We start from the raw sequence: 19,544 nt of genomic DNA, 5'->3' as shown, positions 1-19,544 counted from the left end.
AAATTTCTTTCCACATCAAAGTGATGCCATAAGTCTCTTTGAGCTCTCTGATCTCTATCTTCCATACTCAGAGGTGGTGACAATTCTCAATTCTTTTTGCAAAATCTAGTTTTCTAGTTCTTGTTGATAGGATCATCTACTTCACTTAATTAAATCCATTGCTCACATGAGCATGCTTTACTCTTGCTTCCAGATGAAGCCTTGAGCTCAGCAGGGTCTTTAATTGAAAGCCTTTCTAACTGAAACACTTCATTTTCTAGCCTAGATAATGTGTAGCCTAGGAAAATACTTACCTTAGAATGAGCTGGCAGCGTGCCTCTAGCTGCTGCTCTCAGTAGCAGTAAATGTAGTCAAAGAAGAGAATGTAGAATTCAGGTATTTAATTGACTGTTGACTTGATCGACTAGAAAATTGGCTATGAAAGGAAACCATTCAAATTAGTCACTTTGAGCCCATTTAGATTATTTTCGTATGAATTTGTCTGTCATAATATAAATATAAGTGAATATAAAATATATTTGACAGTTGTCTGTCATAATATAAATACAAATAAGTGAATATAAAAAACAAATCGGAAAATATTAAGTGAGAAGTTAGGAGAATATAGGTATTAACACCAGTTGAGAGAGGCATCCTAGGATTAAGCAAGAAAGGGACTTATAAGTCCCAAAGGAAAATATTCACCAATTTGATTTCACTAAAAAAATGGATATTTTTGTTTGATTAAAAAAGAAAAAAAAAAAACACTGTGAACATGCCAAATAGAAACTGCTAGGCAGGGAGAAAATGTTTTATAAAACTGTGTAAAATGGTCAATTTGCCTAATATGCAAAAAAATCCTGTATAAAGTGATAAGCAATATAAAATAAGAAGAGGCCGGGTGTGGTGGCTTACGCCTGTAATCCCAGCGCTTTGGGAGGCCAAGGTGGGCGGATCACCTGAGGTTGGGAGTTTGAGACCAGCCTGACCAACATGGAGAAACCCTATCTCTACTCAAAATACAAAATTAGCCAGGCATGGTGGCTCATGCCTGTAATCCCAGCTACTCGGGAGGCTGAGGCAGGAGAATCACTTGAACCTGGGAGGCAGAGGTTGTGGTGAGCCGAGACCACGCCATTGCACTCCAGCCTGGGCAACAAGAGCAAAACTCCATCTCAAATAAATAAATAAATAAATAAATAAAAGAAGAAAAAATTTATATGAAGAGATAATTAACTTCTGGTTAGTCAAGAAAATGCAAATTAAATGAGACACTATTTTTTTTGCCCATTGGACTCAAAGAATTAAAACATTTTACAACAGTTGACACCATTGTGGAGACAAGAGCATTTTTAGAGCCTGCTGGTGGGCATGGGAATTGCTGAATATTCTGGGATTTTATCTGGGAAGGAGATGATATAATTGTGTAAGGGATCCTGAGGACCTCAACTTTATTTGCAACATTTCATTTCCTTAGAAAACATTTTGAAGCAAATATGACAGCATGTTAACACTTAGTTATCTGCCAGTGGTAGGCACATAGGTGTTATCGTGCCAACATATTTATGGCATATTTGATTTTTCTCAGCAATCTATTTCCTTCTTGAAACTTTGTGGCTTATTTGGGGTCTGTCTTTTTGTGACAAGACTCTAAAATGCAGTGTTTTCCCACTCATCTCTAAATACTACTCCTACATCAGAATTCATAACTCAGGTACTCAAAATTTCTTTTCCATAGTTTGTTGTTACACAGAGGACAAAATTGTACAATTTTGTAGTTCTTCTTAAGTTGAGTTTTCCTACAACGACTTCACCTGTGTGAGTTCCAGAACATGCCAGTCTCCCAAGGAGCTCCAAATTTAATGGAAATTGCTTTAGCATTAACCACTTGATTGTTTTCTTATATTTACATATATGATGAAGCACTGAAGAAACTGTAAAGATATTGCTTTAAAAAATAATGGAAGCCATATAGATGATTTTTAAATCTCAATATACATGATAGCATAGCAGAAAAACAGGACCGGTATTTGGGTAATAAGTTGTAACCACTTCTGGAATTTGCCACCAGTGCTCTCCCTCAAAGAGAAATGCAGCCTTTTAGTACCTGTAGGGTGATCTTGGTCACTGCAACTTGTCGTGTCCTCAGTGTAGCATCTTCCGTGGCTCACACTACAAAGGTGTGTGTTGATTAGGATGATAACATTATCCTTCTTTTGAAATGATCTAATAAAATCCAGGATGGCCTATTTTAGAAAATATTATTTGATTGCTTTTATTTATCTCAATACTGTATTCATTCTCATTTCTCCAAGAATTAACTGTGACTCTGGGCAAAAGAAAGTTGAAAGTTTACTTGGGAAATGATTTGAATGGTACCATCATTTATCACTTTAATTTATTCTTTTTTCTTAGCTCTCCTCTTGATATATTTTCTTTTCTTCTTACATTGAAAAGTTTGGAGACCATCAACTCATTATCTAATGTCAGGAGAGAGGAAGGAGAGAAGTATGGTACTTCAAAGACCCTGTAGAAATTTAAACATCTGGTTAATATCTATTCTTTATAGGCTTTGCAGTTTTCCTTTTTGATTCAGATACATGAAATTAGCAGTTAATTATAATATTAACCTAAAAACAAGAAACTAAAAGCAAGAATGTATAAACTAATAAGTGAGGTATATCTAGCTTTAAGGCTTTCTCAAATTGCCTCCATTCCCTGGTCTGTTTCCCAGCCTTTCTGTGACCTCTATAATGTATGCTATGCATTTCTCACATTTTGTCATTTCAAGGATAGAGCAAAGAGTTCAACAAATATTAAGACAGTGATAGTTACAACCTTGTTTTTATTTCCTGTCTCAAGTTAGGGACACATAGTCCAGATTTTATCTGTTAGAAATATTAAGATGACAATAAAGACATAATTTAACAAGAGAGGAGCTGGTGCTTTTCTTTTCTTCTGTTGAATATAATAGTGTGCCCACATAATTTGGGAACGGGGTATATTCTCACTTGTCAATGAAGAGAGTTGGATTATGTTTTGGGAAACCCACCTTTTATTCTCTATTATTTTGATTTCATATACATTGCGATACTCAGATATGAGAGCGCCATTTCTGCAAAGTTTAGATGGGAAAATGATTTTCATTATTCATCATTACCGCTTGTGTCTCTGTTGATTGGAATTAAGATTTTGATTCACTGGGTGAGTTTGTTCCTTAGTCCGAATATGTTCCCTTATGGGCTCTCACCGTGTGTTTTTTTATGGTATAGCCCATCTTATTTTCACAGCTAGAGCCTGACTGAGAATTCTTTGAGCCCTTAACATTTTTAATATTCAAAGAGTAAAGAAAAATTGTTTTTTCTACCTCCCTTTCTCTAGTTCCCTGTACCTTAAGTAAACACACTGTTAGGATAAGTTTGGAGTAAAACAAATATGCCCAGATTCTTTTGCCTTCTTTCTGAGGGTTGTTTTACTGTATTATGAATTTGTAATTCCTTATGGATGGTGCCTTCTGAAGGAGTTTTCCTCCACTTTTATTTGGAAAACTTGCTTGATTCAAGATTAGTTCTAAAGGTAATTTTCCTGAGTGTTAAGCAGTAGAGTAGAAAGACTATTCCAGTTTCTCTAATAGTTAAGTATTGACTTTTCTTTTTTTAAACCTTCCTAGTGAAGTCTGCCTAGGAAATTTGGGCCAGGAAGATGCCTTTAAGCATCTGTACAAGTAGATAATGAATCATCGCACCTTTGAAACCAGGGCATGTGTATTATTTTAGTACTATTCACTCCAAATGTGAGACATTAGTAATAATATAATACTTCACACAGTCCTTTGATGGAGATTCTCAACTCATTTATCACATACCCCTCATAGAGCTTCAAAATAGGAACAAATTTTATTTCTGTTTTTCTCTTACAAGGCTAAATATATCATTATTGAAGATGCCAGTTTCATCTGGAAGGCAGTGCAAAAACGTGTTTATTATTTCATATGGCTAAGTTTGTTTCTTTGGTTTATATATAAAACTCAGGAATAACTAAAACCATTTCTAAATTTATTTACATGGGTATGAAAACCATACTACTACATCTGTATGATAAAATGTGATAGCAGAAAACTAAAATAAGAATGTGACGTTCTATGTATGGACCTTTTCTGTCTTTCTTTGACACGTTTATATTTATAGAAATAGCTATGTAGTACATGATAAAATAGAAGATTTTTAAAAGTTATCGCTAGTAGATTCCCTGAGGATAGCTGAGCCCATATATGGACTTCAAAAATGTATTTCTAAGTTTATTAGCAATACAAGGTGATGCATTATTGAACGTTATGATAATTGATAAATACTATAAAATGCTTGAAGGATTTATAGGAATAATAGCAATTAGAAGTTGAAATGGTTTATTCCGGCAACAGACTCAGAAGCTCATCCAATAATCCTCTATGTTGGTGGTGGGGTGTTACAGCAGCTCTAAGTGGTTTCAATCTTAAGTCACTGATATTAGTTTCTTTGCCTTATCTTTTCAAGGTATTAATATTAGAACCAACCAAAATCTATCAACCTTCTTATTTGTCTATCAACAATGAAGTTGAGGAAAAGACAATCTCTATTTGGCACGTGCTTCCTGATGACAAGGTAAATTGTGCAATTATTAACACAAGAGCATTAGTAACGAAGGACTTTACACCCTTCTAGCATTTTTTTTTTTTTTTTTGAGACGGAGTCTTGCTCTGTCACCCAGGCTGGAGTACAGTGGCCGCATCTCAGCTCACTGCAAGCTCCGCCTCCCGAGTTCACGCCATTCTCCTGCCTCAGCCTCCGGAGTAGCTGGGACTACAGGCGCCCGTCACCTTGCCCGGCTAGTTTTTTGTATTTTTTAGTAGAGACGGGGTTTCACCGTGTTAGCCAGGATGGTCTCGATCTCCTGACCTCGTGATCCGCCCATCTCGGCCTCCCAAAGTGCTGGGATTACAGGCTTGAGCCACTGCGCCCGGCCTTTTCTAGCATTTATATACTCCAGCAAATGTCTGTGTTAGTTAAGAAGAAATAGCTCAGCTGTGTGTCTGTCTTGGCATAAATGCATTCTGTATTATAAAACTTGTTAAATTTGAATTATGAATTTTCATCAATATTAATAAAATATAATTGAACTATTTGGATTTTTATTATAGATGGCATAACCATCCAAAGCATACTCCGAATTGGAATATTTCTCTTTTGTAAATTCATGCTGTAAGTTATGCACCAAAGAACTAATACTTAAAATGCGTGACATAAAAGATGCATATGTTAATTTTAGGAAGCCTGTCAGAATGATGCCACTTTTAATCTTACGCTGGTACCATTATAGTTATCATTACATCTAGCTGTTTTGTTATCTAAGTAGTTGCTAAATCTCAGATTAGCCACTGACTCAGTGTGTGCTGTGCACAAAGTGAGGTGGGCTGTGCGACCACCTATTTTGAGAAGGATCTTAAAACAGTCTCACTTCCGTTCATAGCAGTCACGTGGATAAGCCTTTCCACTTCTATATTCATCAGTTTTAATGCATGTACAAATCATCCTACTATTTTTTTAAAACCAGACATTTTCAGGACCTGGCTTCAGTCCACGGATAAACCAACAGATATGAGAGAAGTCTTGTGGAAAGATTGTTAATTTATTTTCTTTCTCGTAACTGTTTCTCAGAATGCCCTTATAATTTTATTTAGCCATAATTCATCAACTTACTCATTTAATAAATATTTATTGAGCACTTACTCTGGACAGGCACTACCAGACATGGTGTTAGACCCTAGGGGAAACAGCTGTGTCCAAAATGAGTGAAATTCCTGCCTTCGTGGTGCTTGCTTTCCACTCAGAGAGGGCAATAAACCAATAAATAAATGTATAGGTATATTCAATGGTGAAGAGGGAAAAATAAAGCAGGAAGTGGAATCAGGAAGTAGATTTGGGAGTATGGGCTTGCAGATTTTTACATGTGGATTTGAATCAACAGACCTGGATTCAAATCCTACCACTGCCCTTGGGCAACTTGTCTTCTCCAAGCTACGGTGTCCTCATCTGTAGAATGAGGTAATAATGTCCACCTCGAAAGGTTGTTGTGAAGGTTAAATGAAATAATTTGGTAGAGTGCATTTCACAGAGCCTGGTATATAATAAATTTTCAATGTCTTAACTACAATAACAACAAAAACAATTATAAATGACTGCAGTGTACATATTATATGGACTAAATCCTAACTTTGAAACCCCAGAGTTTAACCCTGCTTTGCTCTTTAAATGGCATGGGAGTAATCATTTGGGAGGTTGTTGGTGTTGAACTGGTACACAAACCTGACTCTGCATCAGAATTATCTGCAATACCCTGGATCTCAGGAGACCAACTGAGTTGGAATCCTTTATACTTAGAGTGAAGCTTGGACACATGCATTTTTATGAAGATTTATCCATGATTCTGATATGTAGCCATGGTTGATAACAACTTTAATAGGGATGTAAACATACTAAATTACTCAATTGTAGTAGCTCAAGAATTATTACATCCTTGACTTTATGGCTAAGCTGGTTCCTGGGGATGGTGCTTTTCAAGATGTGGTTCCCTGGAACACCAGCATTAGAGTCACCCAGGGAGCTGGTTTAATTAAATGGCAGATTCCAGCTGGGCACAGTGGCTCATGCCTATAATCCCAGCAGTTTGGGAGGCTGAGGTGGGCAGATTACTTGAGGTCAGGAGATCGAGATCAGCCTGGCCAACATGGTGAAACCCTATTTCTACTAAAAATACAAAAATTAGCTGGGCGTGGTGGCACACACCTGTAATCCCAGCTACTTAGGAGACTGAGGCAGGAGAATTGCTGGAACCTGGGAGGCAAAGGTTGCAGTGAGCCAAGATTGTGCCACTGAACTCTGGCCCGGGTGACAGAGCAAGACTCTGTCTCAAAAAAATAAATAAAATAAAATAAATTGCAGATTCCTAATCTACATGTCAGACCTACTGAGGACAATTCTATGAGGTAGACTCAGATCTCACATGTGTGAACCACCACCTTAGGAAGTTCAACAGGAAAACAACACAGCATGTCCATAATCTAGCAAGAAGAATGTCCCATGCTCTGATATGTGCAAGTCAGCTGGGACAGATCCTTCCTGGATGTCAATCATGGTCAGGCCCTGTGACCTCTATCAGAGTGGCAAGAAATCACTGGTCCCAGTGCTCTAGTTTCTAGGAAGGGCAGTGTCTTGTGTTTAAAATGAATAGATACTAAGCAGCACCCAGAATGCATGTTATTTATATTTTAATTTGTTCTATATTTAGGTATAGTTGGTCATGTTAAGTCTTGTAACTTAGTATTTTAGCAGGCACACTAAATGTTGGCAACGTGAAATTACATAATAAGCTTGGAGAAAACCATCCATTCTTACGTTCTCAACACCGAGTCCATCTAGTAGCACTGAGGAATACTGAGGAGCATCTTTCAGAACTGTGGTCTTTCTCCAATCCCAGTTTGTGAAACACTGTCCTAGCTGACACTTTTACAAGTCAGTTTGGAACTGGCTGCATCTGAATTTTAGAGACACTCTACCAATAGGTTGTGGTAACTTAAGGATCTTTGATCACCCAACAAGCCCCAAATTACACATGCCAATATTTGCCACTATGTGCAGAGTCAGAAGCTTGATTCTTTTTCATTAATAGGAGTGTCAATTGTATGAAGAAACACTTGAAAAAGTTACTTGTGATACTAATTTATTCATAACAGAAAACTTCCTTGATAAAGGACTTTGAAGACAGGCTTTCAGCTAAGACATAGCTTCCCATGAGACTCACTTCCATGAGTGAAGTAATAGAGGGAAGACTTTGAAAGAAGTCATTGCCCCAGCACCCCCATCAGCAACATTTCTAACATGTCATTTTAATTATGTTAAAATGCATCACGCTACACCCGAGGAAAGCACTGTTGAGATGATAGTAGAGCAAGTCAATCTACCAGCATTCTTTTGAGTTCTGTGGACTTTGGGACTGTGCCGGTTCCTGAAGAGGACACTATAGGTTCTTGATCTGTGGCCTTCAGTGAGGAGGAAGATCAGTGAGGCATGGAGTCCTTCGAGAAGGCTTCCTAAAGGAAGTGGAACCTGTACTTTGGCTGTGCATAGAACTGGAAGAGATAAACGAACACGGGAAGACAAACTGGATTAGAGGAATAAGGCAGAATTCCAACCAAGGCACCAAAGTGAAAGCAAGCGTGGGACGTTCAGGGGCCGGGAGAGTCTGACTCGTTCCACAAGGGGAAACGTGTTGAGGGAGGTGGGAGATATGATTGGCTGGGCAGGATGACATAAAACTCTACAGTGCTATGTAAACTAGGAAGAAGAATTTTAAGCATGTGTCGGTAGGAAACAGGACGTCACTAACGTTTCTGAAAATCTGAGAGCTGGCATGAAGGCAGAACAGAATATGAATTATGAACCCAAGGTCAGCATCAAAGTGCATAGGTGTGAAGGTTGACGTTAGCTCTTGCATGCTTGGTGACCTAGGCATCCACTTCAACTCCTCATGCTTTAGTTGCCATATATGTAAAATGAGAATAATAGTACCTCATAGAATTGTTGTGAAGATTAAATGAGAGGATGAATGGAAATCATGTAGCACAGTGCTAAGTGGCTTGGAACAAGTGCTGCATAATGGTTGCTAGTGTAGCTATAAAATTGATCTGGTCTTGACATTTGATTTCTGAAGTCTGAGGCTCTGGAGGGTCACAGAGAAGACTAGTAGAGGAACTAGCTAGATATGAGGCAGGTAGAGATCCTAGAGTGGAATAATACAATTGTGACTGCAAAGGGATGGATGATTTGGAAAGAAAAGTATACGACTTAATCACGAATTAGGAAGAAGGGTTAAAAAGAGGGACTAGGTATAAGGTGACTCAAGTTTTGATTGCATTGATAAAGGTGGTAGGATTCTTAGAAGGAAAACCTGAGTTGTAGAGGAATCATGAGGAATTTCATTTTGGACGTGTTTAGTTGAAACTGATGGCAAGACTCCAAGTGGAATCATCCAGTGGCAAAATTGGGAATAATCAATATAACTGTCTATATACATGTTAGTGATATTGCTTTACAGTGCAGTGCAATATTTATATTGTTTTGTATGTATTCAGGTATATACATACATGTTCTCACAAACTGAGCTACAGTAATCATCCAGTGGAAACTACAAAAACTAAGAGAAGTTAGGAGACATGAACATTATGGAGACGAGAGCAGGACTGAAGGAGGAGATTTTCAAAGGCTTGATTGAAAAGAGCAAGTTTATCCAAGGACACTTGGAAACAGAGTGAGGCTAAAGGAATTAGCGATTAGCAAGGCCTGGAGAATGAGTAGAGAGCCAGAAGAATTTGGAAGACAGAAAAAGAACAGAAAGTAAGCCAGAGATTTTTGGAAAATGAGTACTATTTCCAGCTATTTGTTATTGTTTTCTCCTTCCTAGAGGTTCTTTGCTCAGTAAAGTCAGCCTCGTATTAATTCTCTTATGTTTTGTGACAATTACAGAGACAATTTTTACATTATGCTAAGAAATATTAGGATATATATTAGGATATAAACAAGTGCATGAAATAGGGTTACAAATTTAAGTTGCATACTGTCCATTTTCCATTTTCACCATCTTTTGATCAGGAAGAATTATATTTATGTTGTCCTTATCTCCTATAACTTTTAGTGCTAAAAATTCTCCTTGTTCAAAAGTTGAAGCTTTCTTGTATCAGTTTCCATTCTGAATTTATGTCAATTTCTTTGCAAACCCTGATTCTAACCATAGTGTATTCATTATCACTACCATTTTCTCAATTTTTTAAAATGAAAGTGGTAAAATTGGAAGGAGGACAAGCAATAAAAACAAAAAAACTTTATTATTACCATGTTACTTTAAAACATCTATAGCTAACAGAGAAGCAACCAGTTTAATAGGTCTTATGTTAAACTAAACATCGGTTGCTTTTATCATAGAATGTTTAAAATTTTTTCCTAATATTAGAATAGAGAATGTAGCTTTTCATTTATCATGTTTATTTCTTTAGTCACTCCTTCTCTATTTTTATTCTAAAATATGGAATAAATAGCTCTGTGAGCTAGTATATATATATACTGCAACTTTCAAAACTTAAAGCACATTATATACCAATTCCCAGGGACTCTTAGAGAGCTGCTCTACCTTCAGGGGTAAAATTAATTGAAATCCTGATCTTTTAACAGTTCTCTCTTGGTTGAATGAATGGCTGCTACTAAAAAGTAAGTTAGTCCTTGAAGAAAGTCTGAATGTGTACAATGAAAGAAAAACTTAGATTGAGGAAGACAGAAGTTATTTGCAGGACGTTTTAAATGGTTATTTAGAATTTCCCCCCCTTTTGGGGGTTGAAGTTTGGGCACCCTTGGCCTATCTCATGGATTATCAAGCAAAGGCAGGGGCCTAGTGGAAGATTAAGTGCTGATTCTCCTCCCTCACTCCAGCTCCAGCCAGTGGCCACTCACAGAAGGCCCAGGAAATTTATGAGGGAAACATGCTTACCCCAGATTCTAGATTAAGATGATTTGATGCTCTCATCCACCAAGGATGCTTTCTGCTACAAACTCCCTGCTGAAAGCAGCTTAAATAAATGGTATTTCATATTACAAGAAATTATAGCCTGAGCATGGTGACTCACATCTGTAATCCCAGCACTTTGGGAGGCCAGAGCAGGAGGATTGCTTGAGGCCAGGAGTTCAAGACCAGCCTGAGCAATGTAGCAAGACCCCCATCTCTACAAAAAAAATTTTAAAAATTAACCAGGTTTGGTGATGTCTGCCTGTAAGTCCCAGCTACTTGGGAGGCTGAGGCAGGAGGATCGCTTGAGCCTGGGAGATCCAGGCCACAGTGAGCTATGATTACACCACTACACTCCAGCCTGGACGAAAAAAAATAAATTTTGAGGTGGGGTGATTCTGAGGATAATTTCAGCATCAGAATTCTGAATTCTGGCTTCTCTGCATACTCTTGGTGTTCCTCTCATGTTCTTAAGTAGCTAGCTATTCCAAGAAGCACTTCACACAGGCGGCATCCTGGGGAGGAGGGCCAAGCGCTCTCCTTTATAGCATAAGTTGTATCACATGACCATGCTTACACCTATCCCCAGCAAGGCAAATGAACTTGCCATGGCCAATTTAGACTTACCGATTTCACCATTCATAAACATTGCCACCTGAACCTGGGCAAAATTTATTTTTTGTCAGCAGAGGAGAAGGAGGGAATGACAGTTGCTGAGGGAGCCGACAGTGCTTACGGGAGTTGCTGAGGGAGCCGACACTGCTTACGACAGTGCTTACTACAGTGCAGTATACTACTGCCACTTTCAGTCAATACAGCATTAACTTCCAGCTCCTATTCTAGCCCTAACTGGGGCCTGAGATCTGCAGCTAACCCGTTCCTAGAAAATGGTGCTTGTGCTGATTAAATTAGGTTGAGTGTTGGTTTGCCTGCTGGGGCTAATTATCGCTAGCGCTGCCTTTGGACCCGCTCTTTTCCCTAATTCCCAGACAGGTCCCAGGAGCCTTTAAACTACCTGTTGGCTTTGTAGCTCATCAGCGCCTCCTTGTGGTGGGTCCTACAGGTAGGTGGGGAGGGAGGCCTCCTTCCACCTTCCATCTCAGGGCTTGGGCTTTATTTACATCACTGAAATGGAACGTTCCCTGGCAGCACTGGCAACTTTTCAGGAACCAAGCATTCTGGAAATACTCCACTCTTTTCCTACGAAACCAGTCCAAAATTTCTACTTAGCTGTTCCCAGAAAAGGATTGATAGAAGATGCGTTTTACCAGTGCTGTCTTGTTAGTATTTGCCAGTTGCTGTGTTCAGGGGCGGGTTTGCATACTGCCTCAGCTCTGCACTTGCTTCCCACTTCCTGCTCCTGGACATGGTCTTGGAAAGCAGCTCAGCTGCAGGCTCTGAGGATAAGGCTGCATTGCACGCAAGTAGTGTACAGGTAACGGCTGCAGCTCCTGGGTCATATATATATTTAGAAGTTCACCTGAGGCCAACAGGATTTAGAAGCAACTTTCCAAATTACCAGCTGAAGCTGGAGGCTGCTATTTTAATTTCACTCCCTCTGTACTCTGGTTAAGAGAGCCACCACATGCCATGAGTACCTTTTTATGGCATCTTCCCTCCTGGACTTCATGCAACAAAATTTGCTCTGTGTTCATTCAGGTCACATTCCCGTGACCTGACTGATATGCACTGAAACTAGCTTTTTAGTAAATTCACATCTGACTTGAGAGGATCTATTTTTATTTTAAGTTGCATGGACCTAGCAAAGAATTATGGGCTGTAGATATAAATTGTGGCTTTTGAGTTGCTTTAGCCAAAAGGAGGGTTCTAGGCCACCTCAAAGCCACAAGGCTTTGCCACCCATTTCATTAACCCAGGCCAGACCTCAGCCTCCTGGCAGTGGGTGGGTAAGAACTCCTTTTCCTGGTTGTTTTAAATTTATAGAATTGAATTTCAGTGTCAGTTTATTGCTATACTGTACTTGCTCAACTTAGACACATGGATAAACTACTTTATTTCTGTAAAAATATTTATGCGATTAATTTTATATTGTCACACATTTTTAAAGGGATTATGATCCATTTTGTAATTAATTTAGGGACATACGAATTTGATAATAATTTTATCTTAGCTTTAGTAATAAACTCAAGAAATAAATTCCCACATTTTTCTTCACCTTCGCTCTGCAAATCACCCATGTTTATAGCATGACAATCAAATTTTTTATGTTCAAACTTTATTAGCATATGAAATTTTGCATAAATTAGGTAGCAATACCTTGTAGTTATGATGGGCACTACATTCTTGCTCTACTACTTTCTGAAGACATAGAGCCACCTGTTTAGTTGGAAATCTTAACTAAAGATAATTCAGAAATAGTTATCTTTAAAACCTTGCCGAGATGTTATTCAAATTAATGTTTATCTTTCTCAGAAAAGAAATATTGCTCAACTGTACTAATAGAATTACCTTGATCATTGAGTTTTTTTACTTAAAAATTAACACACAACAGTTATTACTAGAATCAAGTTTTAGAACTTAATGAGACTAATTCTCCTAGGCTCTTTTGGAAGCTGTTTTATTGAAGTACAGGAATTATTAAGTAGAGTAAACATTACCCTTGTGACTTGAGAATGAATCGTGCTTTCCATCCAGATAATTCTTTCATGAAAAATAGTGTACCAGGAAAAATGACTGTGTATATCACTTTAAAAATAATTAAACAAAATTATTGTTATGTTATTTTCCATTTGGATGACTCTATTTTTTCTTGTTGTTGTTCTAGAAAGGTATACATGAGTGGAATTTTAGTGCCTCTTCTGTCAGGGGAGTGAGGTAAGTTTCCTTGGTACATTTTGTTTACTCGTAAGATATTTTTCTCCACTATTCATGGGCTAGATAGAACTTTTAATCATGATTTTAAAATACAAAGAATGTCAAGAATCATTCAATTGGTGGAAACACCCAACCTTCTTCAGCATCACTATCTCCAGTAGGAAAAGATTTGCAACAAAATGTTCACTGCTGGTTGAGCTGACTCTGTGCTCGTGACCTACTTAAAATATGGTAACTGTGGGGTAAATGCGAACTGTGGACCAGAATCAAAATGTAGATAACACTCAGCCTTGTGAAGTTCCTCTTTAGCAGAGCTGTTGGTTTATATAATAGGATGATTTTCTGTCCTTTTGGTATACCAGGAACTCATCTCCCCTTGCATGGATCCAAAGCACACATGCCATCTACCAGGATGTATCCTGCCACTAATTTTATTTATTTTATTTTATTTTATTTTATTATTTTTTATTATTTTTCATTTGTGAGACAGAGTTTTGCTCTTGTCGCCCAAGCTGGAGTGCAGTTGGCATGATCTCAGTTCACTGCAACCTCCGCCTCCCAGGTGCAAACGATTCTCCTGCCTCAGCCTCCCAAGTAGCTGGCATTACGGGCACACGCCACCATGCCCAGCTAATTTTTGTATTTTTAGTAGAGACGAGGTTTCACCATGTTGGCCAGGCTGGTCTGAAACTCCTGACCTCAGGGATCCGCCCGCTTCAGGCTCCCAAAGTGCTGGAATTACAGGTGTGAGTCACCCCACCCAGCCCCTGCCACTAATATTAATAACTTCAGATGATAAGGAGTCCATTTAAAAAAAAAACAAAAAACTTTCCGTGAGGTCACTTTCCTGCACTGATCTTGAGATTACAGTGGTGAACTTCAGTTTGGTTCAGTTCTGACTGCTGTCCCAATGCCAGTAGCTCAGAAAATGCCATTTCTTGGGATTTAGAAATAAGATTTTTTTTAAGAATCAAGAGTCAGTGGTTAAGTCTTTAAATAATTGTTCTATTGAAGCTCATGCTGAATCAACTCTTGCAAATTTCAAACCAAGTTAGATGTGCTTACTACTGTTTACCCCCACATCATAGCAATGAGAGACAACAGATTTTTGCAGCCTGGTTATGCAATATCCTGTTGCTTTTGGAATAATAATAATTGGTTTTATTAGAGCATAAATTGGTACAGCGGTCTGAGTCACTAATAATTAGAGTTCTCCTGGTAAAGCTACCTGTTACCTCATGAATGATCTGAACAGAAAGAAGCAAGATGATGGACTGACTCATTATATATCTTTTGGTCGATACTTTCTCAAATAAAGCTGTACTCTTAATATTTAATTTTTAAAGCCAGTCTAACAAGGCACTCACTATTTATTGCTGCATTTTTAAGCAATCCACTTAAGAAAGTATGGTAAATGTAAATTTCACTTTATCATATCTGTTTTCCAGTGAATACATTTTCTTTAATTAGGTGTGGTAGCCCTGTGTAACAGTTGTTGTGATTTATGACTTAGACATAGGCTGCTAGTATCTGACTATTGCTGGCTTATATGCTGAGAAACTTGAGTTGTAGTCTGTGACTTCAAAGAGAGCTCATTTTTCTTGGCCTCCTCCTCCATAAAGAAGAGATGACAAACTATGGAAGAAAATCCAACTAGGTCAGCAGCTTGCCTTGCGTCACCTCAGAACTTGCACAGCTCGAGTTAGTGGGCATTAACTGAGCACGAGCTGCTGCGTGTCAAATGTTGAGTCCTGTTCTGCCAAAGATACAAAAATGACTAAGACATCAACTCCTCTATTGAAGAACTCACAGCCCAGCAGGGAGAGGAACAGATGTTTAACAACTCATGACAAAACAGTGTGAGAAGAGCAATGAAAGAAGTAAACTCAGAAACACAGGTGTAAGAGGAAGTCTTTCTGTTTAGGGCAGAAGTAGGGCAGGGAGAGAAGGTAAGGTCTAAGCTGGGCCTTAAATCGTGAATAGAGTTTCTTTTAAAAGTAAAAGACGACATGCATTCCAAATGGAAGGAACAGCAGGCACAAAAGCATAAAATAAGGGTTGACAAACTATGCCCCATGGACTACATCTGGTCACCCACCTGTCTTGTAAATAAAGTTTTATTGGAACACAGCCATGTTCATTCATTTATGCATCCTCTTAGGCAGCTTTCATGCTTCAGCAGCAGAATTACATAGTTTGGCCTGCAAAACCTAAAGTATTTTACTATCTGGCCTGTTACAGAAAATGGTTGCCAATCTCTGGCATAAAACAGCATGGCCTAGTAGGTTGACTCAAAACTGCTTTGTGGTGCCATAAAGTCAGCCACTCACTGAGTCCTGACCGAGCGCACTTGTGCATTGCTTCACTCCTCTAAAATCTTTATAACGAATGAGGTGCTTTTACTGCCTCCACAAATTGCCTGCCTAGCTTCGGAAACATTTCATTGTTCTACAGATTGCATAGCACCAGAATCACTGAGGTCGGCCAGCCAGTTGATATTTATGCTTTTCCTCCCAGCACACAGAATACTGTAGTAGGCAGGACGCCTTTCCCTGCTCTGTTGAAAGGATGTGTAGTTTACGTGTGGTTACAACACCCTAGAGCAGACCTCCTCTGCAGACATGAGGAGGAGGACACCTCTCAGAAGAGCAAATAATTTTAGTAGTGTGGTGCAGGAAATGTCACTTTTTAAAGTGCTATTTATAACTGCTTGTTATAAACAACATAGATATAAATGGGATTGAATTTAAAACTTATTTCTTTTTCATCATAGGACCATAGAAGACTTGATAGTTCTCTGAATAATGCTTTTTTGTTTGTTTGTTTCAGTATTTCTAAATTTGAAGAAAGATGCTGCTTTCTTTATGTGCTCCACAATTCTGATGATTTCCAAATCTATTTCTGTACAGAACTTCATTGTAAAAAGTATGTATTAATCATTGTGTGTGAAAAAGATTCTTCTTACCTGATCATTATTTTCAACTAATGAGTGAACATGTACCTTCTGTGAAGAATTCATGGCTATGTGGTTATATAAATATTTTATTTGGGCTAATATTTTATAATTATGTCATAAATTGAACAGATTTTGGGGGGGTTTCTTTAATAAGTCAAACTTTATCTTAGTCATAACTTATTTTCCCACAGATGAAACATTAACCAAGACTTACTGGTTAATTGTTAAATATTGTAATGCATACTTTAAGTGCTCACTTACTGATGTAAATCATCTCAATATTGTATACCATAGTACCTCTTTACCTTGGCTCGTATTAGTTAGATTCACCTGGTAAGCTTTGAAAAAACATACATGGCCCCCACCTCAGACTAATTATATTGGGTGTTCTGGTGGGGGTGAAGCCTGGGTGAAGAGCCAGTGATCTGATCTATGCCAATAAAAGAGATCATCCAAAAATCCATGGACTGCATTGTATGTTTGTGTTTTTCTCCATTGTATGTTTCTCTTGGGCTAATAATTAAATTCTTCTTACTTCTTTAGAACACTATGACTGGGAAACTAGAGAAGTGAGTGATAATTTAGAAGCCAAAGTATAGGTGAAAGTTAGTTTGGACTCAGAATTTTGCTGGGGATTGTTCTTATTTAAATAATTACTATTTAACTTCATTATAAATGACTCATACGCTAGCTACAATATACAGTCGTTCATTTTTATCTTGGTGTGAAAAAGAAAAGTGTTTGTTGAATCCACAATTCTTGGCTCAAGCTTTATCTTTATTATCATAAAACATATGGTAAGGGAAAAAAAACACTTGGAAATAAGAAAATTCCTAGCTCTTGTATGGACTAATTCTCCACTTACACTTAAACTCTCAAGTCTGTTGACTTATTTCTATGATAATTACAGCTAAGATTTATGAAGTGTGTGCCCCAGGATGAATATTTCAGTCTTCAAAGAAACCCCATTAGATGGGTAGTATTCATATCTATATTGAAAAGAATAAAAAAAGTAGTCCTGGGGAGTATAGCCTAAAATCATGTAGTCAATAAGCATAAAAATCTGGGGTTTGAACCAGGCACAGGAGACTTCAGAATGCAAGCTTCTGAAAATTACACTAGTGCTCCCACCCCACTGCTGAGTGTTATATTCTGTCTAGAGATGTTCATACTGAAAATTTTTACGTGAGTGGCTGATGCAAATCCTTAACCCAGATCTTAAATTGTGTCTGTATGACCAGATTTTTTTTCTTTTGATCTTTCACTTTATTCTTCCTCTTGGTTGAACTAGCTTTTCTCTCTCACTCATTGTGCTGTTTAATCATCATGAGTGCATACTGTTATTCCAATCATGCTTGGGAATTTTTTTCTTGTCATGGACCTCCAAGAAATGTGTATAGAGATAGGAAGAGTGAGGAAGTTGACACCACATGAGAACTCCATCAATGGGGTCCAAGTTCCAAGACAGACTTTGTTAATCATCATGATCTCAATGGCCAGAACAGTTCTTTATCCTAGTAGACACTCAGTGAGTATTTGTTGAATGAATGGATGGATGGGTGGATAAGAAAGATTCTGAGTTGTGTTAGGGAAACTTTTCTTGTCATACCATAACCTGCTCTTCCCTTGGGCTGGCATCACATGGCTTGACCTGCCTGTAGGATCATTAGCCCTTGTGCACAGTGCTTCCCAGCTTTATGTCTGTGAACCATCAGCCTCCTCTCTGAATGGACTAGCCACAGCGATCAGGATGCCAATCTGTTTGTCACCGTAATCACTTTGCTTATCTCTGAAATGGTCTCCAGAAAAAAAAAAAAAAAAAAAAAAAACTTTACAAGAAGAGTTCCTGAAGAAAAATGTATTTGAAGTGAGGCATTAGGTTAGAAATTTCTAGAAAATTCTACCAACCTGTATTTTCTTTTTGAAAAATTGTATTTTTCACATGATCATGATAGTGTGTTATTGCCTGGTTTGAGAGACTCTCTTAGCTCTCAGTTTTGGTTCTGAAGTCACTTTGAGATGTACTTGCTTATATTTACTATTGTTTGTGTTATGGATGCTAATGTGCTAACTTGTATTGTAGGTTTTTTGAGATGGTGAACACCATTACCGAAGAGAAGGGGAGAAGCACAGAGGAAGGAGACTGTGAAAGTGACTCGCTGGAGGTAATGACTTAGGTGTCCATCTACATTTACAGTTCATTTTAAAACAAACTATTTGAAGCCTTACTGAGGCAGGAGGCAGGGTGTATAAAGGGTAGGAGACTGTCTGTAAGCTTTCCTTTAATGTCAAAAACAATTTCTGGAATCCCTTTGGTAAAAAAGGGCTAAAAAGTTAAATCGGAGAATTTTTATTCCGCAGCACCAAGTGTTAGCATTTAACTTATCTGATAGCAAGTAACTATGCTTTATCTATGACAGTGTCAACGCATGGGCCACTGTGTCCTTACACATTTTCTATTCTCCTCTGAGATATGTGCAATTCAGACAAAGAAGGTTCAGTGAAGATTCTGGTTGATAGCACCCTTGTGGCAGCCATTAATATGCTATCCCGAGAACCTGAAACCATGGAAGATTAATGGAATTAAGAGACGAGGGGATAACAATGACTTCAAATGTTGTTCCTTTCAACTGGAATCCTTTTACTAATGTCTGATAGACACAGATCACTATGGATACCTACTTTTATATGGTTTTTATTTTTATTTTTGTAGAGACTTGGTCTCGTTATGTTGCCCAGACTGGTCTTGAATTCCTGGGCTCAAGCAATCCTCCCACCTCAGCCTCCCAAAGCACTAGAATTACAGGCATGGGCCACTGCACCTCACTGCTGGATACCTACTTTTAGTTTGTGTCCATTTTCTCTGCCATGTCTGCTGTGTGAAGAGGAGCCTTCCTCCACTGCAAGGACCAATGCTAGAGTGTGTCAAGAATGCTGACTCCAGGATCTTCAGTGTCTGAAGGATGACACTTCTCCAGGCTTGACACACGGCCACCATTTTCTCCAAGCTCTTCCCAGTGTTTGACTTGGGAGAGAACTCTGAATCCAAGTATCTTAGTCCACTGGGCTGCTATAACAAAATACCGTAAACAATGTGGCTTATAAACAGCAGACATTTATTTTCTTATAGTTTTGGAGGCTGGGAAGTCCAAGATCAAGGTGCTGGTAGATTCAGTGTCTGGTGAGG

At 38.3% G+C, this 19,544-nt stretch overlaps 1 protein-coding gene across 3 annotated transcripts in view; it reads left to right on the top strand.

Annotated features, from left to right (window-relative positions):
• The window catches only part of MAP3K5 (mitogen-activated protein kinase kinase kinase 5), a 242,746-nt gene that overhangs the window by 143,681 nt on the left and 79,521 nt on the right, over positions 1 to 19,544 (top strand). For all 3 annotated transcript variants that reach the window (XM_073022499.1, XM_073022497.1, XM_073022500.1), the window contains 4 exons: positions 4,512 to 4,619; positions 13,352 to 13,401; positions 16,231 to 16,326; positions 18,441 to 18,522. In XM_073022499.1, the coding sequence (XP_072878600.1) occupies positions 4,512 to 4,619; positions 13,352 to 13,401; positions 16,231 to 16,326; positions 18,441 to 18,522 (336 nt within the window). The remainder of the gene's footprint in view (positions 1 to 4,511; positions 4,620 to 13,351; positions 13,402 to 16,230; positions 16,327 to 18,440; positions 18,523 to 19,544) is intronic.

The sequence above is a fragment of the Chlorocebus sabaeus genome, chromosome 13 (genome assembly GCF_047675955.1).
Source record: "Chlorocebus sabaeus isolate Y175 chromosome 13, mChlSab1.0.hap1, whole genome shotgun sequence".
Taxonomy (NCBI): domain Eukaryota; kingdom Metazoa; phylum Chordata; class Mammalia; order Primates; family Cercopithecidae; genus Chlorocebus; species Chlorocebus sabaeus.
The sequence above is the reverse complement of the archived record's forward strand: the minus strand, read 5'-3'. Positions and strand labels throughout refer to the sequence as shown.